The sequence below is a fragment of the Malaclemys terrapin genome, chromosome 1, assembly GCF_027887155.1.
Source record: "Malaclemys terrapin pileata isolate rMalTer1 chromosome 1, rMalTer1.hap1, whole genome shotgun sequence".
Taxonomy (NCBI): domain Eukaryota; kingdom Metazoa; phylum Chordata; order Testudines; family Emydidae; genus Malaclemys; species Malaclemys terrapin.
The window spans coordinates 70282731-70310674 of NC_071505.1; the positions used below are offsets into that span (position 1 = coordinate 70282731).

General features: G+C 42.6%; 1 protein-coding gene across 1 annotated transcript; it reads right to left on the reverse strand.

Moving 5' to 3' along the window:
* Positions 1–967: 967 nt before the first annotated feature.
* E2F7 (E2F transcription factor 7) lies at positions 968–27462 on the reverse strand. The gene is made up of 13 exons (XM_054016200.1): positions 27398–27462; positions 26625–26717; positions 22243–22521; positions 18317–18485; positions 14867–15154; positions 13830–13988; positions 12796–12933; positions 10910–11104; positions 10333–10417; positions 7850–8390; positions 6562–6835; positions 3591–4015; positions 968–1501 (listed from the first exon to the last, which is right to left on the reverse strand). The coding sequence occupies exons 2-13, from the start codon at positions 26715–26717 to the stop codon at positions 1325–1327; spliced, it is 2823 nt and encodes a 940-aa protein (XP_053872175.1). The 5' UTR covers positions 27398–27462; the 3' UTR covers positions 968–1324.
* Positions 27463–27944: the final 482 nt, after the last annotated feature.

A 27944-nucleotide genomic window follows, 5' to 3' on the forward strand; every position in this document is an offset into this window, starting at 1 on the left:
TTTGAAGACTCTGAATGCTAAGTGTGACATATCCCTTTCTTTATTCCTACTTTCCCTCCAGGAATAAAGATAACTACACCTCCCTCTCTTCCCAAATTCATGACTCCCACTCATTGATATCCTCTTTCTACAATTTAGCCACGTAAGTGCCTAAATACAAAGCCTCCCATTTTTCACTTGTATTCAAATACGCCATTCATGGGGGACCATCCTTGTTCTTAATCTCCAGGCATATTAAAATGTAGTTGGATAACTATTCTTTCTAATGAGAATTACCAAAAACCCCTACTGTCATTGGTGAACAGTTATGCACATGAGTATTCCCTTTGGAAACTGGATCTAATCTTGTGATTAACTGCTCATCAGTGTAATCTGGCTTTAGAGAGAGATTCTAGACCAACATTTCAGAGGTTCACTATTCCCAAATTAATTTGTCAGATGGTGTTATTTAGGAACCAGCTTCTGGACTATTTGTCAATTAACTTGTACTTTTTGCCCAGTAACAGACACAAGACAAGGACTAATACAGTTCATTAACACAACTACCAAAAAAAGTTAAGATTCACAGTTATTTTGGTCTTACTATTTTTCATATGTATACATTCATCCATACTGTAAGTTTATCAGGCTTTTGTAAAACAAGTGCAGGGAAAACTGTACAACAACCAATCAATATTCAAGTAGTCATACCCTGAGAAAATCTGTTATTTTGAGGCTGCAAACATTTTGCACTAAATCCCATTCCAATGTACAAAATAAATAACAAGAGGCTGCATTGCTGAGGCAGAACTTGACAGATTGGAACCCAGCAAGCAGCTGCTTTTACAACTGCAGGAGGTTATCGTATTTTACCACAGATTTACTCAGGGTAAGTAAAGGACATGTAAAAAACACTCACCCTAGATAAGTGCTAGACAGCTCATTTAAAAAAAAAAAAAAAAAAAAAAAAAAAAACCCACCACACAAACAAACAAACCAACAAAAAAGCTCCATGAGACTCCAGTAAGTCTCTTTGCATCTCCTCACAGCAATATGATATTTTTCAAATTAAAACCATAAATGCAATTTGATGCTCACGTTGCTGCACCGTGCACAAAGTTTGAATCCTAACCAGTATTACATGAGCAATTAATAAAGATATTTCAGTGATAGGGATGATTCATGAAAGAGAAAGTTAAAAGAACTAGTGGGCAAATACACAACAGGGAAGTGTGCGAATAGGGATGACATTTTAACATGCTCCTCTTGTTATACGATAGCTGTTTCTTTTGTAACAACTATGAAGTCATATTACAATATGACCACACCTTTGCAATGAGTTGGATTAGTCACTGCCACTACTTGAGATTTCTAGTCTTCTCTGAACAGAACTGGCATTTCTGGTCTGGTTGCCTTCATTTTTCTTCCATGCAATAGGATCTCCAAGGCTGCCGGGAGTTTTGAAAAATGCCTCGTGATGTGTAGGACGAATGCTCTTCGGAGTAAGTGGGGTTGATGATGGCTAGTTATAAAAATGAAACAAAGCAACTCAGAAATGTCTTATCCAAAAGTGAGAACACACACAATTTGTTAGACATACGGACAGTTTTCAAACCAGGTGTCTAAAATTAGGATCCTAAATCCATATTTACACAACTGAAAAATCAGACAAATTTAGTTTAAACTGCCTCCCTACCTCACTGCCCAATATGGATTTTAGGTGCCTAGTGCTAGACATCCGGTTTGAAAAAGCTTTAGCGAGAGCTTTATAACACAATCACTTTCCTTGGATATGCAACCTATCACTCTTTTTAGTGGTTATATTGTGACTGATTTTTGAATTCTCTGTTACCACATTTTTCATAAGTTCGCAAACATCCAAAAATACAACTTATTTTAATGGCTCGGGCATTCCCCAGTAGTGAAATAAGAATTTTAAACAAGTAAGACTAAAGCAAAAACAAGCATAGTGGATATGAGAAGCAGGTAGTGATGTACTATAAGTAGGGCTCCATGTCTGTCATGGAGGTTGCGGAAGTCAAGGATTCCATGACTTTCCGCGACCTCCGTGACTTCTACAGCGGTCAGTGTGGCTGACCCCAGGGCTGCCCAAGCAGCTGGCTCAGGAGTCGGTGTTCAGGTGGCCCCACCTGCTGTGGCTGGAGTGGCCCCAGGGCCTGTCACACTAGCCACTGCTTGGGCAGCCCTGGGCAGCTGGCCCCAGGGACCACCTGAGCAGTGGTCCCTGGGCGGCCGGAGCAGCCGCTGCTCAGCAGCCCCCAGCACTTGGTGCCCCTGGCCTCCAGGCGCTCTCCCCCCGCCAGCAGTGGCCCCTAGCTCCTCCCCCAGTAGCACCCCCAACCCTCTCACAGATTTAATTAGGGGTATTTATAGTTCGTTTATTGCTTATTGCCCATAACCTGTCCATGACTTTTACTAAAAATACCTGTGACTAAATTGTAGCCTTAACTATAATGAATGCAGTTTGATCTCATTTATAGTACGAAACACAGCTGATTTCCTCCCCATTCTGACTTTGTATTTGTGATTTCTTTACCCAAGAAAAACCACAAACACTGTGCTAATTTTTTTTAAATTAAGATCTTTTCTCTATACATTGTATACAATATTTTTGCTCAGCGCTCTAATCTGACACTACCACAAGGAGGTTGTATTATTTAGTGGTTACAGTAAAAGATTGGGGATGGAGCCTGGAGGATTTATACTTCATACAACTTTTCAACCAGAGGCTCAGTCTGAGTTAAAACGAAAATCCTTCTGCACCACACTGCCCCTACCCTATTTATTTACTTTACACAATGCAGATTTTTAGTGGTAGTGCCTATCTGTAAGGCTGTAAAAAAAAAAAAAAAAAAAAAAAAAAAACCACTGTTGGCTGCAATTTTATTGCAGAAAGCACAACTTTTAACACATACCGCAAATTTTTATAGTTACCACAAATTTGAGTGACCCAAATTAACGTGAACTTGTAAACTAGGTTGCAATGTCACTCACAGATGTCATGACGGAGGTGGAGACCAGGCCAAATTTGAGTGAATGGTATTGTAACCTGGCACATGTGGTTGCAACACCACTCATATTTTATCTGGCTGCCTCATTGTCATGCTTGCCTTTGAGAGCCAAGCAGGACACATATCATCACTTCTGTGCTGCTGCCCTGCTTTGGAAGGTAGGCTGCCTGCCTTAAACCACAACTTTAACGAAGTGTTAAACCAAACCCTTCCTGCCCTCCCCCAAACTGCCCCACAACTTTGTTACAGCCTTACCAATCAGAGCAGTGGGGAAAAGCACAGACTCTGATTTCTGAGAAAGAGTAATAATTTGTTCTACTTCAATATATGGTGCTAGCAAACTTGCAGATACACATATCTGTTTAACGTTACACTTCAGCCTGTCAGGGTTTTTAAAAAAATATTTAACTGCAATGGTAGCCACTGCACCAGAGTTTGTTATCCTCTCTCTCAGAGGCAGACAGACAAACACTCTGAAGCTGAGTAAATAACTCCAAAACCGATTCACTTTCATTCAGTCTCAGCCACTTGACCCCAGGATCGCACTTTTGTATAGCCTCCCTTTAATTAATTCCTCACCTGTTGTAGTTTCAGAAGGGTGACTGGAGGCCCCGTACAAACTGGGGATTCCAGTTTAACCGTGTTGCAAGATCTTCCAAGCACAGGGCTCAAATGTACAGCAGAAGGAAATGGTTGCTGTGGATCCATTGAAGGTATTTTGGAGGTCTTTGGAGTCACCATTGCTGTGGTGCCAATAAAGACGGGTGGTGTTGACGTTAGGCCAGGCATGCTGAAATTCGTGGACGCAGTATTTGGAAAAGAGCAAGCAGGAGCAGAAGAAAGTGGATTGGTGATTGCTGGAGAACAGATAAGAGGGAAGGGTGCCAAGGCTGTAGACGGCACTACCACACAGGGAACACTAAGAGATGGTACCTGGCTTGCAGACAGACCAACAGCACCAGGGGTTTGGTTTGCAGAAAACAGGAAGTTAAAACCACTTAATCCTAAACCAAAAAGAGAGAGAAGATTAAGGAGTTAATGCAGTTTGCTAATTGACATTAACCATACTAAACAGTTATTCAGTAAAAGGGAGAAGCAGAAAGTGAAGTTGTTTAGGAAAAAGCAAAACATGAAGGTAACAAACTACATGCCTGAGAAAGCTTTTCAATCTCTCTACATTTGTTATACCCCCACCTTTCCTCATCTTCCTTTCAAATTTTTCTTTCTTTAGATTGCAAGTATCTGTAATGCACCAAGCACCATTTGCTATTGTATAAATAACAAAAGAACCATAAGCTGCACCCTGTATACACAAGCTTAGTACTTGTTTCACCACTAATAGAAATAATTTGCTGAACTACTTAAAAAAACAAAAACAAAAAAAACGTACACAACTTTAAAGTAGGGCTGTCAATTAATTGCAGTTAACTCAAGCGATTAACTCAAAATAAATTAACTCGATTACAAAAATTAGCTGTTTTAATATCATTGTTAAACAATAATAGAATACCAATTTAAATTTATTATAAATATTTTGGATGTTTTTCTGTTTTCAAATATATTGATTTCAATTACAGCACAGAATACAAAGTGTACAGTGCTCACTTAATATTATTTTTGATTACAAATATTTGCACTGTAAAAACGATAAACAAAAGAAACAGTATTTTTCAATTTACCTCATACAAGTTCTTTAGTGCAATATCTTTATTGTGAAAGTGCAACTTACAAATGTAGATTTATTTTTGTTATATAACTGCATTCAAAAATAAAACAATGTAAAAACTTTAGAGCCTGCAAGTCCACTCAGTCCTACTTCTTGTTCAGCCAATCGCTCAGACAAAACAAGTTTGTTTACATTTAAGGGGTGCTACCTGTAATTCCCCACCTTGCAAGGCCCTTTCACGATAAAGAGATTGAACTACAGTACTTGTATGAGGTGAATTGACATATACTATTTCTTTTGTTTATCGTTTTTACAGTGCAAATATTTGTAATAAAAATATAAAGTGAGCATTGTACACTTTGTATTCTGTGTAGTAACTGAAATCAATGTATTTGAAAATATCCAAAAATATTTAAATAAATGGTATTCTATTATTGTTTAACAGTATTATAAAACTGCGATTAATTGTGATTTTAAAAAAATCTCATGATTAATTTTTGTAATCGTTTGACAGCTACTTTAAAGAAATAACAAATTTATAAAAATCCAATTGTTAAGGGCCCAATCAAACTAACTGCAGTCAGTGGAAAGACTTTCGTTGTCTTCAATAGGATCTGAACTGGCTTGCAATTTATCGGATCTTCTGAACACCTTGATCAACATTTCAAAGTAAGGCCCCCAGCCTGTAAGTTGCTCCACACAGGTGAACCCCTGTATCCATGTGGAGCTCTCGTGTCTTTGACTCAGTGTCACAATGGGACCAAATTCCAAGGGAGCAACCTCGCCATTCCACAGCAGCTTATTCTCTTGCCATAAAATCCTCTTCCCTACACCCCACTCCGGTGCCTGGAAAGGGGAAAGCTTGTAACTGTCTTTAGGAGAGCAACTCAACTCCCTGGACTTCAGCTGCTGAAGTGTTCTCCAGGCTGCTTAACTCACCAGCCTAGTCCTCTAGTTCTCCACACTCTTGGCTACAAGCCGGACTTCAACTCTGGCTCCCTGATGCCTAGCTCCATGGACCAAAACATACATTGTAATGCAAGTAACAACCCCTTGTGCCACCTGCAAACTGATCCTGGCAGGGCAGGGAGCCAGAAAACAAGAATTCACATGCCTGGCAACAGCAATAGGACAAATTCTTCAGCAGCAGTGCTGAAGTGTATGACATCCTGGAAAAATAGATTCCATGACTGTGGAATCCACAAAGCCCTGCTTGACATGAGGCAGTTCACACTTGCTAGAGCTATTATTTCACCAAACACTAAGACTACGTCTACACTACAAGCGCTACAGTGGTATAGCTGCAGCTACACTGCTGTAGTGTAGACGCTACAGTGACAAAAGGTTTTCTGTCACTGTCATAAATCCACTCGCTAGAGAGGTGGTAGCTAGGTTGACCTAGCTGTGTCTGCAGTGGGGGTTAGGTTGCCCTAACTACATCACACAGGGAAAGTTTTCACAGTCCTTAGCAATGTAGCTGGGTCAACCTAAGTTTTAGGTGTAGACCAGACATACATTCTCCTTTTCAAGGTTCCCGCTACAATCATAAGGGCTAAAACAACAAAAAAAAAGGCAATATTGGTTCCAAAGAACAGGACTATTGTGATGGGTAACGTGTGTTACTATGGTAATACGGGAAGCCCTGGTTATTCATTGTAATCCATATTTAGGTACCTAAATAAAAAAAAAGTGTACTGGTTTTGAGAGTTGATGAGTACAAGCAGCTCCCATTGACTGGGATTTGTGGGTGATCAGGTTTTCTGAAATTCAGGTCACTTTTATTTAGGTGCCTGGATTTAAGAACCTCACTTAAGATGCCGAAATGTTCAAATTTAGGCCTCATCATTTAGTCATAATGTATCCCTGTGTATCTATAGTCCTTACCTGCAGCTGGCTGCACATAGAGATACTGTGGAAAGAAGGGCTGTTTGGTATTTTCTTGAGAGATGTGCTCTTTTCCCTGTGAGGGATCTTCAAGGTCTCTGTTCCGAGATTGCTTTTCCTGCTCCTGAGAATCTAAAGGTTTAGTTGTATCCTCTTCTGCAGCCTCGTCAGCAGCAGCAGGAGTTCCTAAGTCAAGATGAAAAGCTCCTAGATGCACATTAGAGGCACAGCTGCTTCCCAGGGGATATTCTACATCAGGTGGCTCAAAAGGTTTCTGAGCAAAAACAGAATTAGGAAGGAAGAGTCCAAATTAAAAAATAGTATATGAGCTACCATCTCTCACATGCCTTCCTTGACTGAAGAGTGAAATTCACCCTGGTGCAGAGGGCCAGCACAAGGCCTATGCACCACTGAAGTCATGGTTTGAGGGCTGCACGGTGCACGGGCCATCTGCACAGGGCTGAATTTCACCTTAAATGCTTAGACTTATTAAATAGATGTAGTTCTCTTGCAAAAATACCCCTGGAGAGGGCTTTTTTTTTTTTTTTTTTAATTTGAAGGAAAAACTCAACAAGGATTGTAGATCCCTTGTAGATGCCCCAGACAACTCAGATACAAACACTGACGTGGGGCCAGGACATGCCCCCTACTTCAGCACCTGGAGTGGACTCTGGATGTGATCCTCCTCCCTTTGCAAAAAGTGGCTCATTGGCCTCCAAGGCCCCATCCTCTCCCCACCCACTCATCCAGCTGAGAGGGGAAGTTGGACTAGGAGGACAGAGCGGGAGGCGAGACAGGGAAGAGGGGAAGATGCAGATCACCTCTCCTGTGGCCATGTAGAATGAGCCATGCTGCCAGGATGAACCCTGCTGGGACAAGAGCTGGTGTGAAGGAACAATGTCTCCTGTGGAACTGCCAGGTTTGGAGGCAGCTTCAGTGACAGGACAATGTGGAGAGGAATCCTCACAGATTTCTTCCCCTCTCGCAGGTTTTTCTGTGGCAGGGACTGATCTGGGCCATGGCTCTGTGGAACAGGTGATCTGTGCCTCATTGTGAGGCAGACATTTTTCCACCAGAGGCACAGCACACCTCTTCCAATTAATGCTTCACCAAATGTATTTCTTCCCCCAGATTATACTTGTGCGGGAAGGTGGCATTTGTTTCTCGAAATAGGTATCTGCAGTGAATGTTCATCTGCAGAAAGGACTATTTCAAGTAATGTAAGTATCTTTCCCCTGCTCTCAGCCTTAGCAACAAAGCTGGGTATCAATTAAATGCACTCCCCTACCTTGGGTAGCACCAATGAGAGGGGGACATCACTCTGCTCCATAGTCTTCCTTTTAGCAGCTGGCTCTATGCTGGCTGCAGGCGTGGAGAGAGATGCACACTTCTGGGAACTACGCTTGTGATAGTTAACAGCAAATACAGCAGCTTGTGGCTTTAGGGGTGAGGCCTGCCCCTCAGGGCTTCTGTTGCACTTTTCTCCTGTAGTTGGAAGGTTCTCCCTTGACAGACTTTCCTGAGGACTGCCACACAACATGAAGAGAGACGCAGAGGGGAGGTAAACAAAAGGCTGGTTGGGGAGCAGAGCAGTTTTCCCATTCTCTGTTTTGGAAGAGACCAAAGTGGGAGTCTGCAAAACTTGGCCATTCATACCATTTGGCAGGGAGAGGTGTGACATGTCTGAGAGAGCAACAGGAAACACTGGGTGAGGTAAGGGGTTAAGGCAAAAATCAGAGTCCCCAGGATCCGGAAGAACAGAGAAAGGAGAGATTATAGCTGGGCTCCTCGATGAATTTAAGATTGTTTCAGTGGCACAAATTTTATTCCTAAAAGATGTAAGGAAAAGAGAAAAAAAAAAAGTGTTTAGTTCAGAATGACATCCCCATAAACCACCCTTAAAATAAAACAGTGGGGATCTCTGGGGTTATGTGTGGAGACTACCTGACAGAGTGCAGTAATTATCAAACACTTTATCAGTCACTTACATATCATGCCAAACCACAGAGAAGCTGACTCACAGATTATTTTGCTGTACTACCATTCAGTTCTTTCAATAAGTGCTAGCAGGGAGATACAACATGCGCCCACACATTAAGGGCTCCATGTTATTCTCACCTACGTTAGCAGAGGGTGTTTGGAATTTGGCAGTGGAGCAGAACAGCTCTGCAGCATGCTTACCCCTTTGTTCCACAGAAGCTTCTCCGTGGGGTTTAACCCCCACCCTTTTAGATGGGGAGAAAACAGTTGCTCTCATTAGCATATTCTGGATCTAAATTAATGAGTAAAGTCAGTATTAACTTGTGTGGAGAGTTGGTTAAAAACCCTAAAAGATTCATCGTTTTGTTAGAAATATTTTGTTTCATTTTAGTGGGAAGAATCCCACTATCTCTTAGCTATTAAAAACTTTCCCCCTTTTTCCATTGGAAAAAATGAGAATTTTTTTTTTTTAAAAGGGGAGAGGAAGAATTATTTCTTCACAATTGCAAGATGGAAATTCTATTTTTTGCTTCAAAATTTTGAATGAAACATTTTGTGTCAAATTTCAACCAGCTCAGGCTGCACTTCCACAAGTCCAAAACCCCCGTAAAGGTTCTGGATTCAGCAGCCAGTGTGTGCATGGGCTATTTTTAAGAACCAGGCTGCCATAGGGCTAGGAACCAGCCCAGAGGTACTGGGGCCCAAAGTCACAGTAGAACTTAGGTGGCTAAATACCTTTGTGACTCTGGGCCTGGGCCTGTCAGTGGATGACCCAGGTCTATTGGTAGCTCATCTGAGACTGGTTAAGGGAACTGAACCCTCACAACCCTGACAAAAGAATGAAGAATGAGTAGAAATGCAGTTTTCTTGCCCCATTGGGGTGGAAAAAGCTCATGGTTAAGGCTATGATTTAGTCACAGTCTGTGACCTGTCCATGACTTATACTATAAATCTTGGTTTGCAGGGATGGGGGCACTCCAGGGCCAGCCCACCAGCTACCGGGGGCTGCCGAGCAGCGGCTGCTCCGTCTGCCCTGGGACTGTTGCTGTGGGAGGGCCAGGGAGCCACTGTTCAAGGAAGGGGGGGGGGGGCACTGCTTGATGGGGGGCGGGGCCAGCAGCAACAGCTACTGGGGCCTGCCCTGGGACCGCTGCTGGGGGCCACGGAGCAGCGGCTGCTCTGGCCACCCCCAGCACCGGTGCTCAGGCAGTCCCCGGGGCCAGCCACACTGGCTGCTGGCTTGAGCAGTCCCCGGGGCCAGATGCCCGGGGCTGCCCAAGTAATGGCTGTTGCGGTTGGCTGCAGGGCCACCCGAGCGGCTGGCCCTGGGGTCAGCCACACTGGCTGCTGCAGAAGTCACAAATGTCGCGGAAAGTCACAGATTCTGTGACTTCTGCAATCTCTGTGACAGACACGGAGCCCTACTCATGGTACGGGAGCTTGTAGCCCTAAGCTTCCAATAAATATATCATATGAAAATTTCAAAACACTCCAGGGAATTTATACATATATAGTCCATTCATTGTATAGGAAGATGTGCCTAAATCCCCTAGACTGCTTTGAAAAAAATCTCAATAGCGGTTTTATTTCTCTGTTAAAATGTGATGCATGTTGGTGTGAATCTTTTACATGCACATGGGAGAACAAAAGTCACCCTGAGAGCCAATTTCTATCCTCTAATGGAAGTCACTGGAAATTATAGATCTCCATCCCAAGTACAGAATTTGACCTTAAATTAAAATGCACAGGGCAGGGAACTGAGCAGACTGCAAGTTTTAAGACCCAACTTACTTTGTATCCTTTTCCATCTTCTGTCTGCAGACAGCTGCTAGATTTATCATTTTGGAGCAGTATTCATCTGAACCTACAATGCAAGCTGAAAGAACAATGGGACACTGAATTAATTACATAGATTGACTAAGCACATTTTCATATTGGTAATACAAAGAGTGGAATGCAGTTTTTCCTACCAGAGCATGTTTTTATAACATTCACTATTCAGTTTGAGCAGCACCTCCGAGGAGCTGAGCACCCTCAATTCCATGCAAGAAGCACTCAGCACCGTGCAGGCTTCAGACGATTGACAGGGAATTCTGGAAGGACCTGTAATTGCTTTATAACTTTACAATTCTAAAGTGTGAAAGTGCTATAAACTGGATTGTTACAGTAAACTCCATTTTACCAGGAACCAGACAATAAAAATCTGTTCTCTTTCTATTTAAAGAATCTTAATCTGTCTGTGCCATACTTCCAGTGTGTACAGAACAGAAAATTTACTGAGAAAAGAAGAGCACTGCTCCAAGGCTGAAAGTGACTGCTAGTGGCAGACACAATGGGTTAGGAAAGAGCAACAATTCTTGGTAGTTACCTTGCCTCTCCCTATGTGGGCTGTTGGGTTCAGAGCTGACCTTCCTTTTGATCCCTTCAGAAGGATGAACAGTGTTAAATGAAGCATGCCGTGCGAGCCTCTGTTTTCCATTAGCACAGGTTTGATGTTGGGCACATGCCCCTCGTTTCAGTTCTGGTAAAGCAGCAGATGTTGGAACATCAGTTCTCGGATCATCTAAAGGAATTGGTTTTTGTAAAGTTATCACCTGAAGGACACCTGTTGTCATGGTAGCTTCTGCCATGTCGTGGAGCTTTGCTACCGACACAGCAGATGAAAACCCCGTTAAACCCTACACTATTCTAACACCACAAAACTAGGTCAGAGCTAGTGGACGAGATAAGGTCCCCCCTACCCACTCCAGGACTGTATATAGCTCAAGATCCTGGGCTACATCTAAGCTCTACTTGGAGCAGCTGTGGGGAGAAAAATGGGAAGATGGGGCAAAGTATCATTAACATTAACCCTTACTTCTCCTTTATCCTAGGATTGGCCAGTCCTTAAATAAAGCAGCATAAGGGCTCTACTTTGGGAGCCAAGAATCGCCAGGATGTAGGCACACCATGGCCATGCCCTTTATCTCCTGAAACAAACTCCCCATGTCGGGGGACAGGAGGCGGAGGAGCAGCTCTGCACCACCCAGGTGATTCTCCATATAGGGGGAACAGTCAGCTGCCTGTTTCGGGCAGATTTATTGACCCTTTGCAGCACAAAGGGGGCCACTGGATGGGCCAGAATGTGGCCCCAAAGAACTGATTTTCCATTGCCTTGCACCTTAAACTAGTGTAACATGCAAAAACAAAACAAACAAACAAAACCAAACGTATCGGTAAATATCTCCAATCTCTCCCCTTTCCCTTACATTCTGGCAGCGATTTTAAAGGCTGCCTAGATAGGTGACCTACATTAGGAAATTCAGACACTACATGTTTATGGGTGCAGAAGGTAATGAATTCTGACTCATTCTTCAACTAGAAAACAACCATGTAAAATTTGGGAAAGAGCAGGGTGGTTTAAAATAATTTTTTTTTTTTAATAGTTTTGAAGAAAAAAATTGATTTAAATAAAAATAAAATACAATTTTGTATTTAAATTGGATTTTGTTATTTAAATTATAAGTTTTTCTTTTTAAAAATAAACCAGTTTAAAAAGAAATCTGCTATTAATACAAAATATGTTGAGGCCTAAACTTATAATCTCTTAAATAAAAAAAATAAAATATGCTGAATCCATGAGCCTCTATCAAAAAAAAAACCCATGAAAGGCGGCTTTTCTATATAAAGAAATAAAAGTTAATCAGGGAAAAACAAGTTGAGGTCTGGCTTTATAAATTTGGCACACTAAGTCATGTACTGTATTAAGGGCTTATTTTGTTTAATAAAATTAAATGTTATATGCGGTTGTGTGTTTAATTAAATTCCAGTTACCATCTTAATGCAGCTTGACACAAATCGTGAGCACAAAGTTAATTATGTAGTAAATAAGCAATATATCATTCACCATTTTCTAACATACTAAAAATGTACAATTAATTAATAAGAATCTGACAACATTAAGCTATATAATTGTTTATATAAATGTATATAATTGTGTACCCTCCTAGGTAGCAAAAAAAAAAAAGTTCAAAATCGAATGTAAAGGCTCTATTTAGTTGTAAATCAACATATTTTAATGGTTATATTAACCAGTGAGAATGTACCTTTCTTTAGAAAATAGCTGAAGTACAAAGGAAAGAGTTATTAAAATTGATGATTTAAATCACTAAGTGGAAAGCCTCAGTTTAAATCAATCCACCCTGGAAGAAAGTTCCAGAAAAATACACAAACAGACAACCCTCCCCCTCCCAACTGCCAAACACCACAAATTACCACTATTTCCACTGAATTCCACAGGCCCAATCCATTTGAAGGCTGGTTTACGACCCCTTTCTTCTGTGACATGCACTTTCTTTATGAGCCCTAAGCTGGTCAGAACGTTGGCGATATCATACAGTCTTCGTACCTTTGCTAAAGGTAAACAAAAGTGTAAAGAAATATACTGTAATTATGCCTGTACAACAGTGGTCCCCAAACTGCGGGGCACACGCCCCTAGGGGGGCCTGGAGGAACATTTGGGGGGGGACGGGACGAGTGGGGCCCAAGTCAGCTCCCACGGGAGGCAGGGAGGGAACATCACCCAGCCCCACTCTGTCCTCAGCCACAGCTCTGGCCGCCAGCTCCCAGGTTCCTCTCCCGGCCGTGGCTTCCAGCCCCAGCCCCCTCCATGGATCCGCTCCCAGCCGCAGCTCCATTCCCGGCCATGGCCTCTGGCCCCTCGCTCCCGGGGGGAGAGGGGCAGGTAGGTTCAGTTATGGGTAAGGAGGGGGCACAACAGAAAAAGTTTGGGGACCACTGCTATACAAGCTAATGAATTTCTGCCATAATGCCACGGTAACTTTTGGGAATAGGTTAAAAGGAAGTATGTCAGTTTATGCACAAGTCACTTTGGAAAAGCATCCTCTCTTCCTTCTGTCCAATGGATGCATTCCCCAGCAGGAGCAGAATTGATTGATAAAAATATTTCATCCCATCCTGAAGGCAGCAGCATAGGAGAAAACTCATATCAATCCATTTTTTGTTTTTATAATCCCTACAACTCCGATGAATTGAATGATGATGTAGCTGGATGACAACACCCATAAAATACAAGTTGTGCAGCTGAATGCTTCTTCTCCCCCCCACTAGTATATCTGAATATTTAGGGCAGGGGTATTTTTTATTATTATAGTTAAAAAACCCTTAATCACAGATGATTCTATCCATGCTGTCTGAGATTGAAAAAAAATCTATAATGTCAATCTGAATGTGCCTCCATTTTCCCTGCTGACTGGATGATTAATCCATTTCTTAACAGTGATACTCACTTTTAAACTTGCTGTGATCTGCTGCATCCTGGCTTTCTTCTATCAGTATTTTTGCTGCTATGTCAAGAGTGACTATCTTGGTTTTGGAGACAAGGAACAGCATGACAAACTTTTGGCTCATAATCCGTAATGACTTGTCCTTTCTGCTGTTTGCAGATGCTGCGTTACAAACAAAATGAGAGTCTTTTAGCATGTCATCTATCAAAGACAAGAAAGCATTAAGACTGTTTCTCATGCACAACAAGGGTAAAGTGTTTCCTTGTTGGAAAACATAAATCTTTTTATAGGTAGCAAATAATTATGTAAGGCAGATGGACAACAGAATTTTAGTAGTCTTCAAAAGGTAATAAAAATTAAAGTGTAGAAAATTGATTTTAAATGTTACGGAGTCTGGGCCTGATTCCCTGCTCCATTACAGTATAACTGTTGAGTGCCATGGAGTGCCATGGAGTTTATACCAACATTTGACCAGTGTAACAGAGTGGAAGTTCTGACCCTCTGTTATAGGTGAGGACAAAGCACCATTTACTAGTCAGGAGGGGAGGGGTGGGGGAGGGAAAACAGAGAAACAAAATGTTTGACAAAGTCCTTCACAAAAGGCTGTTATGGAAACTAGAGAGACAAGGTGGGTGAGGTAATATCTTTTATTGGACCAACTTCTGTTGGTAAGAGAAACAAGCTTTCAAGCTTACAAAGAACTCTTCCTCGGGTCTTGGAAACTTACTCAGAGTGTCACGGCTACAAACAAGGTGGAACAGATTGTTTATCATAACTAGTTAATACGTGTTTCAAGGGACCTGTCATGGACAGGCCACTGAGTGAGAGGGAAAAGACTGGAATTGTTGCCATCTGTGCTGTACCTGCACTGTGAATAAAAAGAGGAGCCTTATCTCTAAAGTGGTGAATTCAGCACCTTTCACAAGCAATATCGTGCATTTTACATTTAAAAAAAATAAATCAATTAAATAAGAAAAAAGCCACACTGTATGTTGAACACTATGACTGCATCTGTACACTTCGACCGTTAATCAGCTTACCAGAGGGGCAATCTGCCTCCGAAAAGTCAAGTAACTGTCTGTCTTGGGAATCCGGAAAGGTCTCCTTTTTACAGTCTCCAAATTTATACTCAAGGTCCTGCTCTTTATGCTGGAAGTAAGCCATCTGTTCTTCGTACTTCTGGAGCTCTCCTATTTCCTGAAGATTTTTCAGAGTTTGACTCAGGCTGTGTCGTCCGTGCCAACAGTATTGATTCTTGGCCACACGGCTAACGAGGTGCAACGATTCCAGAACATTCACTATGTCATAGATGCGCCTACGCTCAACTCCTGTTTTAAGGAAGAAAGAGACTTAAAAGCATGCCCATTTTTAAACATGCTTCTACTCTCTCCTCCTTTTGTATAATCGCGCACTGAACAAGATCTACTCACAGCAAGTTCCCTCTTTCATCATTTCCCTGGGTAAGTCACAGAGTTTGCTCCTACTAAAATCAATGGGAGTATAGCCACTGGGCCTGATTTTCCATTGCCTTGCACTTGTGTAGTACTGTGTAAATTACAGGCACCAACAAATACGTCACAATGTGTAAAGCAATGGAGAACTGGGCCTACCGTCTTCAATGGGAGCAAGAACTGGACTTTAATCTCTGACCTCATCTACACATAGGGTGATCAGATATCCCGATTTTATAGGGACAGTCCCAATTTTTGGGTCTTTTTCTTATATAGGCTCCTATTACCCCCCACCCCCTGTCCTGATTTTTCACATTTGCTGTCTGGTCACCCTATCTACACAAAGGAAAATTTTCAAAAATTCCCCATAGGTACCAACTCTGGTTCAGCTCTACTAGTGTTAGCAGTGTTTGGAGCCTGAACACAACCAGGCCAATGCCTGCAGTCACCATTTTAAACAGTCATCTAACCCCACTAAGAACTGGTCTAAATGTCAAAGTGCTGGCAACAGCTGTCTGCCGTAGGGCTCACAGTACTGCTATCAGCAGTGGAGCGGAACAAGCACTAGTATGATGAGAAGTTTTAAAAGATTTCTCTAATGTTTACCCATCTGTAAAATATAGATAATAATGTGGGTACTGGGACTTTCCAATTCGTTAGTGTTTTAAAGTGCATGGAGATTTGAGTTAAATGTGCTACTAAAGTACTGAGTGCTATACATACATAGACATATTTTACGAGACTAGTTCCTTTGAGCACCAGCATCATAAACCCTCTCCTACATGATTCGCTGCATAAAACTCCAGTGCTTGCCAGCATACTGGTGGTATGTTGATGGGAAAGGAGATGATGGCACATTGTCAAGATATTTGTACAATTATTCCCAGCCCGACATTGCCACCAAACACAGGCACTGGAGCCCAAAAACAAATAAGATCAAGATATATATTTTTAGCAAAGTGCACCATTGTCACCCTCCCTCTGATCCCAATCCTCAGTATTCTGCCAATAGGTTAAGAAGCTGTTCAGAAGAAACAAGATTAAGTTGCTAGAGTCAGTGAGAATTTATGTACCCTGTAATGTATTGAGATAATTTTAGTCTCTATCTGCAGTCTGATCCTGCATTTCTTAAAATTCCTATGGACTTCAGTGGGAATTTTGGGTGAACAAGGAATGCAGGATCAGATCCCCCACAAGATTTATTTAGGATGAGAGTTGCAGTGATATTAGATATTAGCTGAAGAATTTGTAGATGAACAGGAAGGGAGGGGACAGACATCTAAGCTAAAACCTGTAGGCTTGACTCATATACTTCTATCACAAGGAGAGACTGTACCCCAGGCACTTTAACCCTGGGAGAGGGGAGATGGTGTTTGCACCTCTGTCTTCTCTCATGGGTGCAACCAGAGAAGTGCAGCTTTAATCTGTGGCCAGAGAACTATTGGGAACCCTATTAATGAAGGCTGCCCAGGTACCATAGACCCTGAGCAGAGCCTGGGAAGCACTGTGTACTGCTGTGACTCGTAAATGGATTTTTCCTAGCCAGGAGCTGTGTGAATACAGCCTTATCTATTGATGGCAAAATCTACATTCAAGCTATTATTTGCTACACAAAGATCAGCAGTGGTATAGGAAATGAAAACCAAAGGGGAAAACAAACCACTATTTTTAAATAAGACACAAACTCTACTAGTACATTTAAACAAACTCCTTTCTTTTAAGTCACCAATGAAATATTCCTCAAAAGGAAAAAAAAAAAAACAAGTAATTTCATTTCCAGTTAGCAATGAAGGACTACATGTGTTCAGCTTCGTGAGGGCAGAGCACTGGGATTTCATATTAAAGGGGCTAACTCTAATACTTAAAAATAACAATTCATTTAAAAAAATTCTTAAAAAATGATTACCATAGAAATCAGTCCTTATCTATTATTTATTCTTTTCTGCATTCTTTTCTGTTTCGCTAAGTCAATTTTGGGCACCTCAGAAAGTACTTTAGGAGCTGTCTCACCAGAGCTACATAGGGAGGAAATCCCATCTCTGTTCCCTCTCCATCCTCCTTTTCAAAATATAAAAACTGCACTGAATTTTCTGTAAGTTCTTGTCTAATTTGCTACCTCTTTCCTATGAAATAAATCTGAATTATTTTTCTCAGATGCAATACTTTGCATTTATTCAGGCTGAGTCTTATTTTTGCTATCTCTATTTTCTATAGTCTCTCTGGGTTCCTTTGTATTATTTTTTTGTCCTGGATGAGGTTCACAACAGCTCCCAATTAAGTCTGACTTGTAAGTTTAGTTAACATGCAGTTTACTACTTGCAGATAACTAAAGAGGATGTTAAGGACGACCAAAGCTAACATTGGTGTGGTCCCTGAACCACACCACTCGATGCCTCCCCCCAGTTCAACACATTGCTTTTTATCATTCCCATTTTTGCAGTCCTTCTGCCAGTTTTCAGTGTGCAAGACATTGTTCACGTCCAAGACAATTTGGCTATTTAGATTCTGGAAGCTACTGTATTGGATGATTTATTGAAATCAAGATATAAAACCTACTGATTTCCCTCATCCACCAATTTGTAGTTCTATCCAAAAATTCGCCACAGTTCTTTTGTATGATTTGTTCTTTATAAACCCTGCTGCTTATTGCTCAGACTTCAATTAGCTGGAAAATAAAAATCTAGGCATACATATTTAGCAGCAGGATTAGTTCACCATGAGAGCACTCAGAGTGATTTGCAATTTTTTTAAAATGATAGGGTTATATAATAATGTAGTGGTAGAGATCTTCTTAAGTATTAGGCACCTGCAGCTCTTGCTTAATTTAACTAGAAGGGCGCATCCAGCACCTCCCTAAATAAATAAATAAATAAATAAATAATGATTTAAAAAAAAAAAATCAGACCTTAAATGTATTCTGTGAATTGGTCAGTTCTTTTAAATGGGATCTATTTTACTTTAAGTGCCTTTATGTGGTAGACATATCTTAAAAGACTGAAGTTGTCCAGTTCTTGCAGCATTTATTTCAGGCATACATACCAAGACTAGAAGCCACTTCATCCAAAGAAATGGTAGATTTTTCTGCTGACAAAGGGTAACTTGGGTAGCGAGCTAGAAACTTTTGGCATAAGAGTCCTAAGCTCTTCTGTTTTCTGCTGGGTCTCTGCTTTTCAAATTCATCCACTGTGCCATCATCTACCATATCATACTGTTGAAAAATAAATGTTATTCCTTTATTGTAGAGCTTCAACAGGCATGACAATAGCAAAACAGGGAAGATTTCAGATTCTAACATTCAAACTCAGACTACCATTACAAAAGATAAAATACACAAAACCAAGGGCCTTCATACAGGCTTAGAATGTGATTGTCTCTCTAAGCACCTGGGTCACATGTTTTGACTCATGAACTTGTTTTATCCAACTTCCAGATACAGTGGAGATCATTATGAAAGCTTTTACAAGGACATCCCATGGTGGCCAGTTGTTGGAGGACACAAATGGTGTAACTATGTTCCCACCACCAGTAGATGATAAGACCCTATTTGGAAGTAACATTCCCTTTTGAGACCATAAAAAGGAGGATTTCTGCAAACACCTTGGAGTGTCACTCACCAGAGATGTCTACCAACCACCAGAGGGCTCCTGAAAAACCTCTGCACAGAAATTCCACCAGCCCTCTATTTGTGGGTATATCACTTTAAGAGCTCAGAGGCATGTGATCCTAGTTCTGGGGGATAAAATTCAGCTGTCTCAGCATTTTGGGCTGTTTAACATTTTGGCAGGCTGTTAACTGAATAAAATCCTATGGAAAAGAATGAGTAGGCCCTTGTAGTATTCCTGAAAGCTAGAGACCTCAGGTATATATAAGAAGGTATGTTTGTTACAATAGCCCCTAAACAATGAACTAACTGTAATTTTTATTTGGACTAGTAATTCTGAAGTATTGATTCTCTTGTTGGAGTGAAGTTGTGTATGTCAATTGCCTATGAACTTTTTTACTCTTAAGACTTGCAGTATCTCAACTACCTCTTACTGCAGCATGAGTAATGAATCCCCTTGCAACATACTATGCTTGGGAATAAATGCCCTTGGTTTTTAAATGGTTTGAAAACTGCAGTTTTCACCTAATGTTTTTGTAATCTATTTTCCACAGACAAGATTTGGTTCATAAGGGTAAATTTAACAAAAGCTGACATATGGTCTATCAACTTGCTCCAACTTTAAGTTTAAACTGAAGAAGTTTAGAATACTTGAAGCAGTCATGTGCACAATAGCTGAATTAAACTCCATTTTAAACCAACTTTACTGTTTAGTCAATACCTACTTTTTAAAATGTGTAATAATAATATTTATATGGCTTTTCAGCAGTGGCTGTCAAAGTGACTTATAAATAAGGCCCTACCAAATTCAGGGTCCATACTGGTCAATTTCATGGCCAGAGGGTTTTTAAATTGGTCAATTTAATGATTTCAGATGTTTACATCTGAAATTTTACTGTGTTGTAACTGTGGGGGTCCTGACCCAAAATGTGACTCTGAGGGGGTTGCAAAGTTGTTGTGGGGGTGGGGGGCATCCCAAGATTACTACCCTCACTTCTGTGCTGCTTAGGCAGCAGCCTCTGAGCTTCCTGCAGTTAGAGGAGGTTCCAGGAGGTGGTGGTAGGTAGGATCTCCCCCATGCTGCTAGGAGTGCCCCAGCTGTGTCTCCTAGGAGCTAGTCCAGGCCAGTGACAGATTAATGCAGGGCCCCATGGCCAATTTGGGGGCCTCCTGGAAAAATGGGTGCTCCAGCACCAGAAGAAGCCCCAGGGTAGAAACCCTGACTGGTTCACTCTGAGCTCCAGCAGGAGCCCTGGGGGAAGAAGCCTCGAGTCCTGACTGCCCTGAGCTCGGGAGGGGGCGGAAGCCCCAAGCCTGGATTACCGTGGCTGGGGTGGTAGTGAGGAAGCCCCGAGCCCGGGCTGCCCCAAGCCCTGGCTGGAGCAGCAGGGGGTAGAAGCCCGGGGAGGGGAAGGGTGTGGAAGCCCCAAACCCAGGCTGCCCTAGCTGCAGTTGGCAGGAGCGGATGCCTCCAGCCCTGGCCAGAGCTGCTGGGGGAGGAAGCCTGGAGCCATAGCAGGAATGTGTGTGTGTGTGTGTGTGAGTCCTGAGCGGCGGGGGGTGCCCCAACCTCCAGCTGGAGCAACAGGGAGCAGAAGTCCAGAGCCTGGGCTCCCTCAACTCAGGGAGGTGAGGGTAGAATCCCCCAGCCTGGGTTGCAGGGAGAAGGCCCTGAACCCAGGCTGCCCCAGCTGCAGCCAGCAGGAGTGGAAGCCCCCAGCTTCAGGAGCTGCTGGGGGAGGAAGCCACGAGCTCAGGGCCAGAGCCGCGGCAGGAACCGGGGAGGGTTGAGGGGGTGGAGTGGGGAGAAGCCCCCAGCCCAGCTCCTGGACTGCTGCAGTGCAGAAGTGAGGATGTACCACCCTCATTTCTGTGCTGCCTCTGGAGGTAGGTCTGATCTTCCCACCAAGAGCAGCCAGGCACGGGAAGAACAACTCCTGCCCCTCTCCAGCATGGCCAGACTAGCAGTTAGGAGCCCCAGGCTACCAGCAGCAGGGAAGATCAGATTTCGTGGGGAAAGGCTGCTTTCACGGTCTGTGACATGTTTTTTTTATGGACGTGAAATTGGTAAGGCCCTATTTATAAAGATGGCCAATATTATTATCCCCATTTTACAGATGGGCAGACTGAGGCACAGAGGTGAAGTGATTTGCCCAGATCACCCAGCAGGCAATGGTAGAGCTTAGAATTGAACCTAAGACTCTTCAGTCCCAGTCCAGTGCTCTATCCACTAGGCCACACTGCTTCACCAAACCTAGCAATTATTTCAGTTATCCTTTTGGAGAAGGAAACAACTAAAATTTAATGTAGCGTATTTCTGTACACACTGCTTGTTGAGTGATCTTTCAAATAACTTTTTGTTAGTCTGCCTGCCCCAGCTCTGTCTTCCCCCCCCCACCACTGTTCAAACAGGTTCAGTGCCATACTCTATCCAAAAGAATTATGTGAGCCTTTATGCCTACAAAATAGCATTTTCTTAGAACGAGGGCCTTGTGATTAGATTCTAGTTTCATGTTGCTGATGTTGGAACCACTGGCAAAAGGGGCATCTTATGAGCAGTAACTTGGAATGGGGTGCTCGTGGTTCCTGGAGCAAGAAACAAAAGGAGGAAAGGAAGGTGCTCACTGCTGTTGGATAAAAGCTGAAATTGCTCTCCTCCTGCTCTAAGATGTTAGAAGTTTTTTTGTTCCTGTTTTTTTTTAAAAACAGGAAGGATGGGGAGCAGAATCCCCTAGCAAAAAAACCAACACAATGTAAAATCCTGCTTAATCAGGAAACCATTCAGGTGTAATTTTTGACTACCCTCATCCTGACTGTTAGATGTGGAGCTGTGTTTTGCTGAATGAGGTATAAATATGGTTTGCCAATCCAGTGTGGCTAAGGTATACAGCTTCTAAAACCATATTTATAAAAATGCCCAAGACTTGGTTAGCCTGTCTTTAAAACAGTTGTACAGTAGCCAAATGAGCTATTATGCTGAATCTGTTTAACGGACTTGGCAGTTTCCTCTCATTGTGGCTAGGCCTTAGTTTGAAAATGATATAATTAGCGAGGGAGGGGAAGTAACCATATCCAGTCTCTGAATATCTGAAGAAATACTTAGACAGTAAGCTTTTAAGATGGTGATCTTTGTCTGAAATGGCTTGCACACTGGTGTTGCTATATAAATGGTCATCTTTGAGGATGCTTTCAAATAGTGCTGCTCTCTACTCCTAGTAAAGGAGAATGGCAGAAAGACTGAGGAAATAATTGATTTTTTTTTTAATCAAGTAATAAAATAACTATCAATTAACTAGTCAGCCTGCAGCAAGTCGAGAGCATTGTGTGTCAGTTATGTCCAAGCTTATTAGGTCAAGTCTCTTACCTGTACAGAATCAGGAAAAGCATCGTTCTGCTCACTGTTCTCAATTGGTCTAAAGAGCTCTTTCTTCTTTTCCCTGTCCCTCATGTCAGGGCTAGCAGCACTAATCAGCATCTTCAGGTTAGCTGTGGGGGTCCAGGGATCTGCCAGAGGTCTGTCGACAAGCTTAACAGGTGTAATTGGGTTTCTTTCTGGGGTGCAGCCTTTTTGTTTTGATAAATCAATTGGTTCATTTTTCATGGGAGTCTTTGGGGTCATTCTGGATTGATCAAATATGTTTTCCTATTAAAAAGAGATGATTGTTTAGGGTTGAAGAGAAGCAACACAATCCACCAGTCAATGCCATTGTTCGTATGAAGGCAATGATTACCATCATGCTCCGACAGTCCCAAGGTTATATTTAGCACAGCTCTTATTAGCATCAGATGCAGCAAAGTGTATACCATACATCAGTGTACAATGCAGATAAGATACCACCATGAATTGCTTAAGATGAAGTCAGTCAAACCTGTTGTCCGTCAGACTTCTATGTTCTGCCTTTTCATATAAGCCAACTGTGCCACAATTGTAAACCTACTGGTCCAAATTATGAACCCAGTTTATCTTCTGGAGCCATATGTCTTCTGGCTGAATTTGGACTGAAGCTTAAATAGTTCACTAGTTACACTGCACTTAGAAAAAACATAGCATTCTATTTTGGAATCTCCATAATGGAAAGTGCTTTTTTGGGATTTCACTTTACTCAGCCCAGATGGAACACTTCCCTAATTGAAGCAAATTGCTAAAGTATCTGCTGCTCAAAACAATGAAAATATATAACTAAAGAAGTGTTAACTATAGTCAAGCAAGCTGCTGGGAAGGAGAAACCTACATATGACTTGTTCTCAAAGTAAGGTAAGAACAAGAATTTCCTCCTTGCCCCCAGCTACATGATCTGATGCTCATTTTTCTTACACAGGAATGAGGCTGTGACTACCCTTTTGTCTGTTCCCCCTACCACAAAAGTTGTGTTACAGACCAACTTTCAACTTACTTAGATGGATTGACTCAAGTAGGCATCAATGTCATTCCTTAATTAGTGGGAAAAGCGGCTTTTGAGCAATAGGTACTTCCCCACTCTACTGGTTGAACAGGTTTGTCACCCTACACTAACAGGATGGAGAGCATGAGAAAAATATGACAATATTACTTGGGTTTCCTTTGCTGCAACAGAGTATTATCAGTGGGCAACAGATAAAACACAGTTAACCTAACGTTGATGGATCTAATCTGTTTACTGAACCTGCCAGCTACCACTGGATTTTTCTTTGTTACTGTTCTGATCACTGATTCTGGACTGACCAGTACCCAGAGAAAGCCATTGGTACTAAAGCCCTACCAAAACTTTTCTAGCCCTGAGAGATCACAAGACATCAGACATTAAATCATTCTGATTACCATTTAATAACTTCTCTCTGATGCTTTACATGAATTAAAAATGGCAGTTTCTGGCTTTCAAATGCTATGACTCAGTTTCTCAATCTAGCAGATTGAAATACTGGTTGCAGAAATCTCAGATGAAGTGAGAGGTAAGAGATGAAGAAAGTAAAATGATAACCAGAAATTAATATCAGATTTCACAACTTGCTGTTCTTAGAAGCCAAGCCTTTGTACCACTGGAAAGTGTTCTTAAAACCATAAGGACTAGAAATGAGACCCTGAAACAGTTACTGGTCCCTCAGTCAAGCAGTGTTCTTGGTGTTTGTCCTGAACCGATCATAAATTCCTGCACCTCTGACTAGTGGTGTTTTAAAATATTTGCAAAATGAATTTTAAAAACATAACCAAATATACATAATAGAATTTTTGGGATAGATATTATTACAATAGTAGTCGCCTTTTCATTGTTGGTGCTGCAAGGCATTAAGTTTACAGAAAAGTGTACAAGATGGAATAGCTAGCTAAAAGGCATAAGTTTTTATATGAATTTCAGCTAAAACTATTGCTCTGTTCAATTCTCAGTCGCTCGAGAATTATAGCTAATTGATAAGGAGACACCATGGAATTTTGTTTAAACTACTGCACTAGTTTATTCAATTTAATTGGAATGCAAAAACTGGATTTTAAAGTTCAAAACTTAGCCAGATGTTACTGTTCCTAATAGACAGCTTTCCATAGTTTGCCATCTGGGGATGAGGACAGACATCCAAAGAGTAAGAAAAGGCACTGTGCTCTGACTGTTCAGAATGATTACATAAAATATTTAATGCCCAATTGGATTATCCACAAGAATATAAAGAAAGATATTTTTATTTCAGATAAGTGTTGTGACTTAATACACTGACAAAAAGGGTTCAAGGTAGGGGCCAGGGTGCTTCCTGGTATACATGTTCAGTATAGTTAATCCACTTAATATATTCTCGCGGTTTCAAATGTGGCAAGGATTCTACACTTAATCTAAAATGGAAAAACCCCCACCTTTATATAAAGCTGTTTTTCATTATGCTTGGTGCTAATGTAGTTTTAACAAAAGCAGATACCTAGAACTAGCAATCAAGTTACTTGAAAGTTATCCCACTGAGCTCCCATTAATTCACCCAGGTGTACAAATATTGCAATGAGCAGTGATAAGTAATGGCTGAAGCTGTAAATGGGTGCAAAACATACTACTACCTACCCTTAAAATCTTTAGCCTCCTCACTGACTCACCTGTCCCAGTTTATCTTTTTCCCAGTCCCATATACTCCTTGGGAGATCTTTAGATCCTGAATTTTCTGTTACCCATATGGATTCATAGTATGTGTAAAGAGGTGAACAGAAGAGATGAAAAGAAGAGATTCTGGAGTGCCTCTTGCTCCAAGGAGAGAAGGCAGGTTGAAAGCACAAGGGGAATGTAGAACAGGTAGACACAATTTTGGTTATGTAGACAGGAATAAAAAAATCTTTAGAGGAATAGGAAATGGGCAAGTCTCACAGTGCTGGGTGTGTTGTTAATGTATTGGTTCATAAGAAGACTGTAGCATATAGTTATTCATCATTTTTTGATGTGGAGATGGAAAAAAAAAATCTTTATTTGGGTAGACCCTCATTAAATTGCACCAACTGGGGATCCACTGAAGATTTTTGAATTTTGCATATTAGCAAGTAAAATGAAGTGGTTATACTGAGGCATTATTCCTGTTTTGTTCATTTATTTTGACATCTGTAGCATAGTTTTATACTTGTTTTACTGGAGTATCCTTTGTAAAATTAAGTCTCGGTAGTAGGAGACCTCACTATGCTGTCAGTTATTAGATCTCTGTTGAAACATGGGAAGTCTGCTAGCTTTGTGCATATAATATAATCCATCAGGAGTAGAGTGCCAAGGTGAAATGGTCACATTGATGCAGTGTCTTAGCTGGCAATCTATTTAAAGGCTAGCTAGAGCTGTGATGCTGCTGTTGAGTCTGGATTGGCAATATTGTTGTTTGCCAATCCTGAAAGTTTTTTATAAACATGCAGACCTGTAAGATTTTAACCTTTAATGCACACAACCAGTTCCCAGTGCACATATGTGTATTCTATGCTCTATAGTAAGCCAGAAGGAAGCTTACAGAAATGCCCTGGGGAGGGGATATTTAAATGTGTGCTCCTGACTAAATGGGAAGCACATCTTCAGATGCATCTGCCTCATTACTCACCTTAGACCTGTTTCAAAACTATTTTGGCTGGGCCTAAGCCTATGCTTTCTGCATCGTTTCACAACCATATGTGACTGTGTCTCAGTGTGCTCCATACACAGTTACCCAATATGGCTTCATACATAGGATTTTCTGTAATCCTTTCCCCAGATGGTGGAGGTATTGTTAATGTCCTCTTTAATTAATCCTGACTAAATTTTTGACTACTTCCTTGAAAGGGGAAGGGGGTGGAGGGGAAAATGGGCCTTTCATTACATTTAAAAGCCAAGATGTCTCTTATTTTCCACCCCAAAATTATCAACTTGACATGTTGGCTGGGGCAACTGAGCTGGGAAGGAAGGAAACTAAAATGGCAGAGAGTGTGAAGAATATTACGATGTTACATTTTAGTCTTGGTGTTTAAGAGGGCAAACTTACTACCTTGGGCCTTATCTCAAAGGTCAGTGGGAACTAGACATAAATAGTCCTGTAAAGAACAGTTTTGTATTCTTAAATAGCCACAGACCAGTAGGTTATATTCATCTCTAACAAGTACTAGTACACTTCTGTAATGTGCTAAAACCATTTTCAGAACCTACCACAGTCCATTCACCTGGGAAAAAAAAATAGCAAAGGTAGTTCAAGGTACAACACATTTTGCAACAAAATTTGGTGTTGCTGTTGCAATATTGGTCATAAATCTTAGTCAAGAACGCTGTTAAGTGTTATCTGTGTCCATTTACTCACCTTTTGTGCATTTTCCCCATCTTCATCTACCAGATCGATGCTTGTGTGTCTTGGGCTGATCAAGTCTTTTAGTGTTAAGCAACTTACCTCCATCTGTAAGTTATAAAGTTGCACAGGCTAAGTTTGATATTACTTCATTAAAAAACAAACAAACCCCACCGCGATTTCCAGAGGCAAATCTATAGTTTCCCTCCCATCCCTAAAAGGTGACCTTGGCAGCCTGCAGCTGCCCTCCTGTGACCATCACAAACTCTCAGCGTTAGCCCCGGGGAAGCGGCCTTTCCGTCAGATATGCTGTAAAATCAACCCCGTGGGACACGGCTGCAGCGGGTGGGGAGGGAAGGCGGCTGAGCGAGCTACCCCAGCTCGGTGGGAGCCGGCGGCGACTGAGTCAGCAGCGCTCAGGGTCTCCTGCGGGGCAGTTAGTTTTGGCGCAAAGAACCTGGAGGAATCGCGGCTTTGAATGAATGGACAGAAGAGCGGCCGGCCAGCCCCCGGCCCAGCGGGGAGAGCTCGGCGGAGCCCCGCTCCCCCGGTGCAGCGGGCGGGAGGAAGGGGAGCTGCCTGGGTGCCCCTGGCACGAACCCCCAAGTCCTCAGGCATGAGAGGAGGGGAGGCTCGTACCTACTGTTGCAGTTGGATGCGCCATTCAGAGCAGCCCCCCAAGTCCGGCAGCCTCGAGCGACGGGGGGGAGTGCGGGGCAAGCCTCAAGAAGTGGCTGGGGCTGGAGTGGGGGGCCGAGCCCCCTCCCCCGCGGCTCGTCAGCACTTACCTCGGGGATACAGCCCTTCCCGGCTCTCGCTCGCGGCCTCCCCCGCAGCAGCGCCACGCACTCCGGAGCAGCCGGGAGGCGGGGGGTGCATGGGGGCAGCGACGGGAGAGGAGAGCGCCCTGTGCCCAGCCGCTGCCGCCCCCCCAACGTGCCGCCGCTGCTGCTGCCCGGAGATGCCACTCGGCGCTAAAGCTTCTATTCTGGCGCCCTGAGACACACTTTTACAATCCGGCCAATCAGGGGCGGCCGGCCGGGGAGCTCCCGCGGCGGGCCCCGCCAATCAGCGGCGCCGCCCGGCAGTCGGAGAGTTGGCGCTAGAGTCGGCGCGTTCTCTCTCCGGCGGCGGCCGCTTTTCGCTCCCTTCCCCGCCTCCTCCTCTGCGCCTCCCCCGCCCACCTTGGTACCTGGGATGCTGCGGGGCGGCGCAGAGGGCTGGGCAGTGGGGGGAGGCGGCCCTTTGTTAGGCATGAATGGGCCGCTCGAGCGCTGCTAGTGGGAGCCCAGGCGGGGAACAGATGGAGCCGCCGAGGAGATCACGGGGGTGGGG